The 11,988-nt window shown below is 50.6% G+C and overlaps 1 protein-coding gene across 4 annotated transcripts in view; it reads right to left on the minus strand.

The window, feature by feature from the left end:
- KLRG2 (killer cell lectin like receptor G2) overlaps nt 1-10,968 on the minus strand; it is a 32,419-nt gene extending 21,451 nt beyond the window's left edge. For 2 of the 4 annotated variants that reach the window (XM_063667881.1, XM_063667880.1), the window contains exons 1-3: nt 10,181-10,954; nt 7,740-7,841; nt 7,221-7,366 (exon numbers count right to left, since the gene is read on the minus strand). In XM_063667881.1, the coding sequence (XP_063523951.1) occupies nt 7,221-7,366; nt 7,740-7,841; nt 10,181-10,937 (1,005 nt within the window). In that variant the 5' untranslated portion in view covers nt 10,938-10,954. Of the gene's footprint in view, nt 1-7,220; nt 7,367-7,739; nt 7,842-10,180 lie in introns of all 4 variants that reach the window. The other 2 variants (XM_054495561.2, XM_054495562.2) reach the window with 2 other exon arrangements.
- Between the last annotated feature and the right edge of the window lie 1,020 nt (nt 10,969-11,988).

The following is an 11,988-nucleotide window of genomic DNA, read 5'->3' on the forward strand; positions in this document are numbered from 1 at the left end:
CCCTATTGTGTGGGGGCAGAATAACTTTGATTCCAGGTAGGGACAGTCCAACAAAACGTCATGCACGCAAAAATCTTCAGTGAAATATTAACAAGTCAAGTCCAGAAATATTTGGGGAAAAAAATCATGACTAAGTAGACTTGACCAGGAGAAGCCAGGAATAAAACAAACAAACAAACCGCCACAAGAGATTAAAAGGAGAAACAAAAAAGATACTATCATCCCACTGGATGCATAAAAAGCATTCAATGATTTAAACTCATTCATATTTAAAACTCTTAAATGAGAATAGAATTTTTTTAAAAATAGAAAAAAGGACAAAAAAAAATGGGAAGAGAAGCTGAGTGCGGTGGCTCAAGTCTGTAATCCCAGCACTTTGGGAGGCCATGGCAGGAAGATCACTTGAGCCCAGGAGTTTAAGACCAGCCTGGGAAACATAGTAAGACCCCGTGTCTATTAAAAAAAAAAAAAGAATGGGAAGAGACAACATCAGATGAGAAACATCAACATTTTGGAAGCTGGACAACTGTAACAGCCTCATAGAGCTGAGAAAGCTCAGTGGTTTTCAAGGAAAGGACAGATAGACAGCTGGGAGAAAGCCAAGAAATACCCCAATTTGAATTGAGAAGCCCCCAAAGCTTAAGTATTAGAGACAACAGGTCCTTCTGAAGGCCAATGTACGGGAAAAAGGACCGGTTGAAAGTCTGTAAAAGAAGCAGTTAAGACTCTCCACCCCCAGCCCAAAGATCCACTCATCTTCCCCATGCAGCGAGGTAACTAACTGGCAGAGCTATTTGGAAAGATGAACCACAGAGGCTTTTAGAATCCAGGATACCAGGTTCAGCTAAGGGTGAAGGTGTTTATACTAAAAAGGGAAGGGGATGCGGTGGCCCGCGCCTGTAATCCCAGTACTTTGGGAGGGCGAGGTGGGTGGATCGCTTGAGGCCAGGAGTTTGAGACCAGCCTGGCCAACATGGCAAAACACTGTCCCTATAAAAATACAAAAATTAGCTGGGTGTGGTGTTTTGGCCCTATAATCCCAGCTACTCAGGAGGCCGAGGCAGGAGAATCACTTGAACCTGTGAGGCAGAGGTTGCAGTGAGCTGAGATTGCTCCAGTGCACTCCAGCCTGGGTGACAGACCAAGACTCTGTCTCAAAAATAAAATAAAATAAAGATAAAAATAAATAAATAAAAAGGGAAGGATATTTAAGTGCTACACACTTAGAGGTGAAACCACCCCCTCCTATCCGCTGAATGATGACAGCTCAGCATCATTAAAAAAATGACTGAGTCCCTGCCTGATTCCCATATAGTAAAGCCTGCCTCTAAAAAAGCTCAGCCTCACCCCCACCCTCCCACCCGACATAGAACACTTAATCTGTAATTTAGTACTTTACTCTCAATGACAGTGGCTGAGGATCACAACATTTGAGGAAATTTTCTAACATGAAAAAGACAAACAATAAACAGAATAAAAAGTACACACAAAAAATCAGAGCTAATGCAGGGAGCAGAGGAAAATTTCAAAAACACCAGCATCCACAATGAGATAAGAAAAGATGGCATCAGCCAGGTACAGTGGCTCACACCTGTAATCCCAGCACTTTGGGAGGCTGAGGCAGGCAGATCACCCGAGGTCAGGAGTTCAAGACCGAAAAGATGGCATCCATGAAACAGGAACAGGACACCATAAAAAAGGAACATTTGAAAGGTCAAAACAGTTCTAAAAATTAGAAACAAGGCAGCAAAAATGTAAATGAAAAAGAAAAAGACCTACAGGGCATATTATTAAATTTCAGAACACTGAGAACAAAGAAGACACTGAAATTTTCCAGAGAAGAAATAAAAATGAGTGACATACAAAGAACTGGGAATCAGAGTGGCTCAGACTTCTTTTTTGTTTTTTTGGAGACCTAGTCTCACTCTGTTGCCCAGGCTGGAGTGCAAGTGGCAGAATCTTGGCTCACTGCAACCTCTACCTCCCGGGTTCAAACAATTCTAGTACCTCAGCCTCCCAAGTAGCTGAGACTACAGGCGTGTGCCACCAGGCCTAGCTAATTTTTTTTTTTTTTTTTGTATTTTTAGTAGAGATAGGGTATCACCATGTTGCATAGGCTGATCTCGAACTCCTGACCTCAAGTGATCCATCTGCCTTGGCCTCCCAACATGCTGGGATTACAGGCATGAGCCACTGTGCCCCGCCTTGGCTCAGACTTCTTAATGGCAAGACTAAGAGCTGACAGTCACGGAGAATCCTGGGGGAAAGCGATTTTCTACCTAGAATTCTATACCCAGATGTGATATTATGATATCTATGTCTCTATCTCCATATCTCTATCTAAAATAATGTTTTTAGCTGGGCATGGTGGCTCACACTTGTAATCCCAGAACTTTGGGAGGCCAAGGCAGGTGGATCATTTGAGGTCAGGAGTTCGAGACCAGCCTGGCCAACATGGTGAAACCCCGTCTTTACTAAAAATACAAAAAAATTAGCTGGGCATGGTGGCACACGCCTGTAATTCCAGCTACTTGGGAGGCTGAGGCAGGAGAATTGCTTGAATCCAGGAGGCGGAGGTTGCAGTGAGCCGAGATCATGCCACTGCACTCCAGCTTGGGCGACAGAGTGAAACTTCATCTCAAAAAAATAAATAAAATAAAATAAGATAAAATAAATTTCTTGTCCACAGTTCCTGGCTCATAACTCCCATAGCCCTTGCCACAGGGTTTGTTATAATGCTGTGGTGCTCCAGGCCTCAGATGCAGGCCCAGACCTAGGAAATAGAATCTCTCTCTCTCTGACCTTCTGCCCAAGGCAGGACTCTAATCTGCTGTGGGTCATAAGACCCTATTCCAGGGAGGGTCCTGGCCCATCTCTGAAGAAAGGAATGCTGCAGAGACAGGCCAAGAAGAATTGGAGCAGACAGGCCTCGCTGGGTTTCCCGCCCAGTCTATTATTAGTATGAGATCAAATCCTTTCTGCCCAATCAAATCTTGACACAGTCGTCCCTGCTTTAGTCATGCCTGTCCAACAAAGTCTCCACAAAAGGCCCAACAGGACAGGGTTTAGGGGCTTCTGGATAGGCTGAACACATACAGGCTAACAGGAAGGTGAATAAGAACTCGTCCCAGGCCGGGTGCAGTGGCTCACGCCTGTAATCCCAGCACTTTGGGAGGCCAAGGCGGGCGGATCACGAGGTCAGGAGATTGAGACCATCCTGGCTAACATGGTGAAACCTCGTCTCTACTAAAAATACAAAAAATTAGCCGGGCATGGTGGCGGGCACCTGTAGTCCCAGCTACTCGGGGAGGCTGAGGCAGGAGAATGGCATGAACCCAGGAGGCGGAGGTTGCAGTGAGCCGAGATTATGCCACTGCACTCCAGCCTGGGCAACAGCGCAAGACTCTATCTCAAAAAAAAAAAAAAAAAAAAAAGAACTCATCCCCATGCTGAGTGGGTGGCATACTCCAGCTCTATAAGGACAGAATCTCCTGCGCTTGGCACTCTTCCAGATCTCACCCTGTGCATCTCCTCTGGCTGTGTGTTTGTATCATTTAAAACACCCTTTGCAATAAACCAGTAAATGTGTTTCCCTAAGTTTTGTGAGCTGTTCTAGCAAATTAATCAAACCCAAAGAAGGAACGTGGGAGCCCAAACTTGAAGCCAGCCAGTCAGAAGTTCCAGAGGCCTGGACTTGTCACTGGTGTCTGAAGCTGGGCAGCCTTAGGGACTGAGCCCTCAAACTGTGGGATCTGAAGCTATCTCCAGGAAAACAGCATCAGAATTGAATTAAATTACAGGACACCCAGCTGGTGCCCACTGCTTCGTGCGTAAGAGAAAAAAAAAACCACATTTGGTCACAGAAGCCTTCTGGGTTGATTGTTGTTGTTGTGTGAGAGCAGAGGAAAGACAGTTTGAGTGTTTTTCCTACACACTAGCCAAGCGATTGTTAGCTTGGAGGTTAGAATAAAAGTTCTTTAAGCACGAAAGGTCTCAAGAAATTGAGGCCGGGCATGGTGGCTCACGTCTGTAATCCCAGCACTTAGGGAGGCTGAGGCAGGGGGATCGCCTGAGCCCAGGAGTTTGAGACCAGCCTGGGCAAGGTGGCAAAACTCTGACTCCACTGAGGAGACTGAGGTGAAACCAATGAAAAGACATGTGATCTAGGAAACAGGGAATCCCACCGAGGAGGGAGGCAAAAGGCATACCGAAGATGCAGGTAAATAGAAATTGCAGAACAGCTGTGCAGCAGGCCTGGTGAGCAACAGGTCCAGACTGGAACAGAGATTAGAGGATTCCAGGAGGCTGTCTGGCCCAGTGTCACTCTCTCTTTTTTTTTTTTTTTTTTGAGATGGAGTCTCACTCTGTTACCCAGGCTGAAGCGCAGTGGTGTAATCTTGGCTCACTGCGTCCTCTGTCTTCAGGGTTCAAGCGATTCCCATGCCTCAGCCTCCCAAGTAGTGGGGACTACAGGTGCATGCCACCATGCCTGGCTAATTTTTGTATTTTTAGTAAAGACGGGGTTTCACCAGGTTGGCCAGGCTGGTCTTGAACTCCCGACTTCAGGTGATCCGCCTGCCTCCTCAGGCTCCCAAAGTGCTGGGATTACAGGTGTGATCCACTGCACCCGGCCTCACTATCTTTTCTTGAATGTTTTTGAAAGGCACATGCTGCCTTGCTCTCCTTGACCTTCAGGTCACATCCTTCTGTCATTTACTCTCGTAGCACTGTGCACCGTCGCTTCACAGCACAGATCAGTGTGGTCATTAAACATCTATTTCTGTGATTTCCTGATTGATGTCTGCCTCACTCACTGCTCTCTTAGCTTTGTCAAGGTGGGGGCTGTGCTATTCTGGCTCATTATTGAACTCCCCTTGCCAAACACAGAGTAAGTGCTTAATACACGCTCATTAAAGCACTGACGGAAGGAATGCTGCATTTTCATACATACCAGAACAGCTAATACAAATTCCTGGCACCTGCCCCCAGGTAAAATTAAGCCAAGGATTGCTGGGAATGTAAAATTGCACAGCTCCTATGGAAAACAGTATGGCAATTCCTCAAAAAATTAAAAATAGGATTACCATATGATCCAGCAATTCTCACTTCTGGGTATATACTCTAAGAACTGAGAACAGGGTCTCGAAGAGATATTTGTCCACCCAAATTCATAGCTGCATTATTCACAACAATGCAAACATGGAAGCAACCCAAGGGTCTGTCCACTGACCAGAGAACAAATAAGCAAAATGTGGTGCATACATACAATGGAATATTATTCAGCCTTAAAAAGGAAGGGAATTCTCATACAGGCTACGACATGGGTGAGGCTTGAGGACATGATACTAAGTGAAATAAGCCAGTCACAACAAGACAAATACTGTGCAATTCCACTTGTGTGAGGTTCTTAGAATAGTCCAAACCAAAGAGAGAGAGAGAAAATGCAGCTTGGTGGCTGCCAGGGACTGGGGGCAGGGGAAATGGGGAATTAGTGTTTAGAGGGGTTAGAGTTTCAGTTGTACAAGATGAAAAGAGTTCAGGAGATGGATGGTGGTGATAGGTGCTCAACATTATGAATGTATTTAATATCACTCAACTGTACACTTAAAATGGCTAGGATGGTACATTTTATGTTATGTGTATTTTAAAACAATTTTTTTAAACGGGAAAAAAAAAAAAAAAAAAGCCAGGCATAGTGGCTCACACCTGTAATCCCAGCACTCTGAGAGGCCAAGGTGGGAGGATCACTTGAGTCCAGGAGTTTGAGACCAGCCTGGGCAACATAGCAAGACTTGTGTCTCTACAAAAAATAAATTAGCTGGTTGTGGTGGCACATGCCTGTAGTCCTCGCTATTCAGGAGGCTGAGGTGGGAGGATTGCTTGAGCCTGGGAGTTCAAGGCTGCAGTAAGCCATGACTGCACTACTGCACTCAGCCTGGGCAACAGAGTGAGGACCTGTTTCAAAAAAAAAAAAAAAAAAGGACAACGCTGGGCGCAGTGGCTCATGCCTGTAATCCCAGCACTTTGGGAGGCCGAGGCGGGTGGATTACCTGAGGTGGGGATTTTGAGACCAGCCTGACCAACATGGAGAAACCCCATCTCTACTAAAAATACAAAAATTAGCCAGGTGTGCTAGCGCATGCCTGTAATCCCAGCTACTTGGGAGGCTGAGGCAAGAGAATCCCTTGAACCTGGGAGGTGGAGGTTGTAGTGAGCCGAGATCATGCTACTGCACTCCAGCCTGGGCAACAGAGTGAGACTCAATAAATAAATAAATAAAAAAGGAAAATAAAAATTATGCCAAGGGCTGGATCCTGTCTATTGGTCCCTTTTTATAGATGCTCTCAAACCCACTGACTGGATTACTATTCAGCAAACATCCACTCCTCTCCCTCTCCCATGGAGATGGAATATTCTACACAAACCCAACCTGCAGCCTCAAACCAAGCCCTGGCAATCTGCATTCTAAAGCTGAGCTGTCCAGCCAAGCCCAGCCTATCAAAAGATGACCCAAAGACCAACGATTAAAACATAAGTGCTTGGCTGTGCGCAGTGGCTCATGCCTGTAATTCCAGCACTTTGGGAGGCTAAGGAAGGAGGATCACTTGAGGCCACAAGTTTGAACCAGCCTGGCCAACATAGTGAGACCCTGTCTCTCAAAAAAAATTATTTTTATTTTTATTTATTTATTTTTTTGAGACAGAGCCTTGCTCTGTTGCCCAGGATGGAGTGCAGTGGAGTTATCTTGGTTCACTGCAACCTCCACCTCCTGGGTTCAAGCAATTCTCCTGCCTCAGCCTCCTAAATAGCTACGATTACAGGTGCCCGCCACCATGTCTGGCTAATTTTTGTATTTTTGTAGAGATGGGGTTTCACTGTATTGGTCAGACTGGTCTAGAACTCCTGACCTTGTGATCCGCCTGCCTTGGCCTCCCAGAGTGCTGGGATTACAGGTGTGAGCCACCGTGCCCAGCCAAAAATATATATTTTTAAAAGCTGGGCATGGTGGCACATGCCTGTAGCTACCCAGAAGGCTGAGGCAGGAGGATTGCCTGAGCACAGGAGTTAGAGGCTGCACGAAATTATGGTCATGCTACTCCTCTACACCTTGGTGACTTCTGTAATGAAGAGCTGGACTGAATCATTAAGCTTCTTTCCAGTGCTAGGATTCTGTAGCCTAGAAGGATCTGTACCCCCTAGATTGGCCACCCCCTTCTCACCTGGGTGTGGCTTAGCAGGGGGAGGGTAGCGTGGTAGGCTGAGCAGAAAGCCTGGCTGGCTTCCCAGGCCTGCGCTTCTGCAGAGAAGTAGTAACAGCGCTCCTCGGACAACACCCAGCCTGGGGGGCATTGCTGGCATCTGGCTCCTGCAAGCACAGAGACCGCTGGTGAGCTGCAGTGTAAGCTGCATTAAATAAACAAAGCCTGGCTGCTGCCTCAAATGAAGGGGCATGGAACTGGCAAACCTCAGGGTGGGCAGGGCCCCAGGGAGCTTTTATAGTCTGTGCAGTGCACAAAGTCCCCGGGGTGGCAGCTGGCATCTGATTGCTTATCAGGGCATAAGCTGTGTCCAGTGGGAGGAAGGCACCAATTTTCCTTAACTTTGCTCATCAAGCACCATGTCTTCATGTTGCATCTCCCAGTGTCTCTTTCTAATTCTAAGGTGTTTTAAGGGCTGGAAACACAGCCCCAGTAGTGGAGCAGCAGGGAGAGGGGATGGGGACTGCAGGGACACCATACCTGCTCTTGAGGCCAGGACCACAATGACAACCCCAGAGACTGCCAGGAGCACAGCCATGAATGCCAGGGCCCAGTACAGGGACTTCACATACATGGGTAGCCCTGGGATGGGGGCAAACAGGACAATCAGATTAGTGGAGACCATCCCAACCAACCCAACTCAGAACCACAGACACACAGCACACCAGCATCTCACCCACCTCACCCCAGCACCCACCCCCTCAGCCTGGGATGCCAACATAAACCACAATGTTTAAGTTCCAACTTTATATTCTGGAGAAAGAAGCCAGATATTCTTTTTTTTTTTTTTTTTTTCGAGACAGAGTCTTGCTTTGTCGCCCAGGTTGGAGTGCAGTGGTGCGATCTCGGCTCACTGCAACCTCCGCCTCCCAGGTTCAAGCAATTCTCCTGCCTCAGCCTCCTAAGTAGCTGGGGTTACAGGTGCGTGCCACCATGCCCGGCTAATTTTTTTGTATTTTTAGTAGAGACGGGGTTTCACCATGTTGGCCAGGCTGGTCTTGAACTCCTGACCCTAAGTGATCCGCCCGCCTTGGCCTCCCAAAGTGCTGGGATTACAGGCGTGAGCCACCGTGCCCAGCTTCAGGATCCTTATACATGGAAGAGGAAGACAGGTGGTGAGCATCAGAGGTGGCAGCAAGAGGACTCTACCAACAACGCTGGATTTTAACATAGAGAAGGGCTTGACCTAAGAAAAGCAGTGGTGCCCAGAAGCTAGCAAAGGCAAGAAAAGGGAGTCTCCCCTAGACCCCCAGAAAGGAATGCAGCCCCACTGAAAACTCGATTTGAGACCAGTGAGCCGGCATTATAGACTTCTGACTTACGGAACTGTAAGATAATACATTTGTGTCACTTAAAGACACTAAGTTTGTGGTAATTTGTTACAACAGCAATAGAAAACTAATATTCCATCACACAGGAAATGTGCTCACATCAAACTGCAAAAGTTCCTGAGTGATCCAAGCCCCTGAACCCTAGCCCTGTCTAAGAACCTCTCAACTAGGGGCCCTGGGAATTTGGTGCCTGCCAGTGGGCTTGGCCTGCTTCTCAATCAGCCAAGCTTTTGCCAGTTTGCCTGCTGGGCGGGGCTCTGACCCTCCTGGCCGTTGCTCCTTCCAGTCGCTCTACCTAGCAGGGATCCCTAGCACCCCCTGCTCCTACTCACCTTTCAAGATGTGGCTTTCTGGCTGACCCGGTGGCTCACACCTGTAATCCCAGCACTTTGGGAGGCTGAGGCAGGTGGATCACCTGAGGTCAGGAGTTCGAGACCAGCCTGGCCAACGTGGTGAAACCCTGTCTCTACTAAAAATAAAAAATTAGCTGGGTGTGGTGGCATGCACCTGTAGTCCCAGCCACTGGAGAGGCTGAGGCAGGAGAATCACATGAACCCAGGAGGTAAAGGTTGCAGCGAGCCGAGATTGTGCCATTGCACTCCAGCCTGGGCGACAAGAGCAAAACTTAGGTCTTAAAAAAAAAAAAGAAAGAAAAAAAATTGGCTTTCCCATGCCCCCAAATTCACCAACTACTCCCTCCAGGCTCCTTGTCCAGGACTGTTTGTATCTTTTGTGGGCTCTGTCTTCTGTATCAAGCTCCCCCTCCCCCGCACCACAAAATAAAAAACCAGCCACACACACTGCTGGCACATCTACCCTGTGGTCCCACTCAGTATCTACTGAATGGATGAGTGTTTGGGGCTAAATGTTCCTCAGTGTGGTGGAAAGAAAGCAGCAGCCTGGACCTTCCAGAAAGTCCTTGGCAGTGCAGGGATGGGGGAATCTGGGCTGCCACCCCTGCCACCTGATCCTGAATGACTTCCCCTCATCTGGAGTTCCTTCCACTGCCACTTCTCAAAGATGCTGCGCATGCTAAGAGGGAATTTGAAAGTTCGGGAGTGCGGGTAGGGGAGGATGAGAAGGGGAGTGGCTTTATTCTTTTTTTTTTTTTTTTGAGACGGAGTTTCCCTCTTGTTGCCCAGGCTGGAGTGCAATGGCAAGATCTCGGCCCACTGCAACCTCCGCTTCTCGGGTTCAAGAGACTCTCCTGTCTCAGCCTCCCGAGTAGCTGGGATTACAGGTGCATGCCACCATGCCAGGCTAATTTTTGTATTTTTAGTAGAGACGGGGTTTCATCATATTGGTCAGGCTGGTCTCGAACTCCTGACCTCAGGTGATCCGCCCGCCTCGGCTTCCCAAAGTGCTGGGATTACAGGCGTCAGCCACCGCAACAATGTGAATTACAGTAACGTAGACAGGAATGTTATTGATTGTAAGCCCGAGAAGCCAGATCGGGTGGGGGATCGGGATGGCCAACTGGGTCCCTTAGTCGGTCAGCTGCCCAGCTGTCCAGGGCTGGGCGGGTGTGGGGGTTTCGGCTACGTCCACCCGACCTGGCGGCGTCGGCTGCCGGCGCAGGTGAGCACTCACCCGTAAGCGTTACGGCCCGGGGCAGCTTCTCGTCGCCGTCCAACCCCGCGCGGGGCAACAGCGCCGCATCCTCCTTCTCCAGTCCCAGCTCCTTGCAGCGGCAGCACGTGGGGGAGCCCGGGGAGCCGGCGCTTCCTTCCGCGGGGCTGGCCCGGCCCTCTGCGTCGCAGCCGCTCTCCGTCCGGGCTGCAGCCAGCGGCGAGCGGCGGCCCCACGTGCCGCCCTGGGACGGTGCGCGCAGCAGGCGCTGGTGCGCCAGGTCCGCGTGGCGGGAGAAGGCGGGGGACTCGGGCACCGGCACCGTGAGGAAGCGCGTGGAGGGCCTGGGCGACGGCGTGCTGCTGCCACCGGCCGCGCCCACGGGCTTCACACGCACATCTACCTGCAGCTCCATGGGCGCCCAGGCGCTGGGCGCAGGCTCAGCCCCGGGCGCCTCGCCATTCCGGGGCAGCTTGACCAAGGCTGGGCCCGGCGACGGCGGCTCGGGGCAGACCCCGTAGCCCAGGCTGAGCGGCGGCACGCGCGGGAACCCGGGGCGAGGCGAAGGCAGCTTTTTCTTGCTCGAGGGCTCCAGGCCTGCGCCCGCCGCCTTCTCCACGGCCCCGGCCGGACTCGGGCTGCTTTCGGGACCTTCAGGTTGTCGCACCTTCGCGGGCACCTGCGGCTGCTCCAGCCTGGGGACCAGGCTTCCCACGGGCTCCATTGGGAGCTCGGCCCCGGCTTGGCCTCCGGGTGCAGCCTCCCAAGCCTGCTCCATCCCGCGCGCCCCGCCGCCCGGAGACGCTGAGGAGCGCACCTGGGCCCAGTGCATAGGAGCTTCGCTCTCCTGCGTCCGGATTGGTCCAGCCGCGGCGCCGAAGTTGTCAGACCACGCCCCTCCTCGAAGGACCCCGCTGTGATTGGCTGTGGCTGCCGTTCTGCTGCCCCGCCCCCCTTCGGGACACCGCCCCGGCCTCCACAAGGCACTGGGAGGGAGCTGGGAAGGGCAGCGGGCCAGGCGAGGGTTGCAGGGTGGGCGGGAGCTCTCGGGAGAAAAGCAGAACACCAGCGGAGGCTTGTGGCGGGGAACCCGGAGCCCTGCCTGACCCTTCCCTCTTCTTTGTCTCAGACCTCACCCATTTTCCCCTCCAGCCCTATGCCAGGGTGTTGGTTTTGAGAGTTACAGTTTGGGCGGGGAAGGATTGGCCATGCCTGTCTGGATCCTGGGACCTCAGAGAAATCAGAATCCAAAGGAATTGGGGCGACCTGTGGAAAAGTAGCCCAGTTGGTTGTCATGACAATCCAGCAGGGTTTCGAAAGGACTCTCCATCATACTTGGGAGGACTCCCCCACTGAGTAACGCTAAGACGAAAGCAACAGGGCGTGGATAAGCAATTCTTTTTTTTTTTTTTTTTTTTTTTTGAGACGGAGTCTTGCTCTGTCGCCAGGCTGGAGTGCAGTGGCCGGATCTCGGCTCACTGCAACCTCCGCCTCCCAGGTTCAAGCGGTTCTCCTGCCTCAGCCTCGTGAGTAGCTGGGACTACAGGCACCCACCCCACCACGCCCGGCTAATTTTTGTGTTTTTAGTAGAGACGGGGTTTCACCATGTTGGCCAGGACGGTCTCGATCTCCTGACCTCGTGATCCGCCCACCTCGGCCTCCCAAAGTGCTGGGGTTACAGGCGTGAGCCACCGCGCCCCGCCTGGCCTCTGATATTTTTAAGTGCCCCCAGGGTAGGGTTGGCAGATAAAATGCAGGCCACTCAATTTAATTTGAATTTCAGTTAAACAAGAGATAGTTTTTAGCACAGTAGTCCTCCCTTATCCACT

Source organism: Pongo pygmaeus, chromosome 6 (genome assembly GCF_028885625.2).
Source record: "Pongo pygmaeus isolate AG05252 chromosome 6, NHGRI_mPonPyg2-v2.0_pri, whole genome shotgun sequence".
Taxonomy (NCBI): Eukaryota; Metazoa; Chordata; class Mammalia; order Primates; family Hominidae; genus Pongo; species Pongo pygmaeus.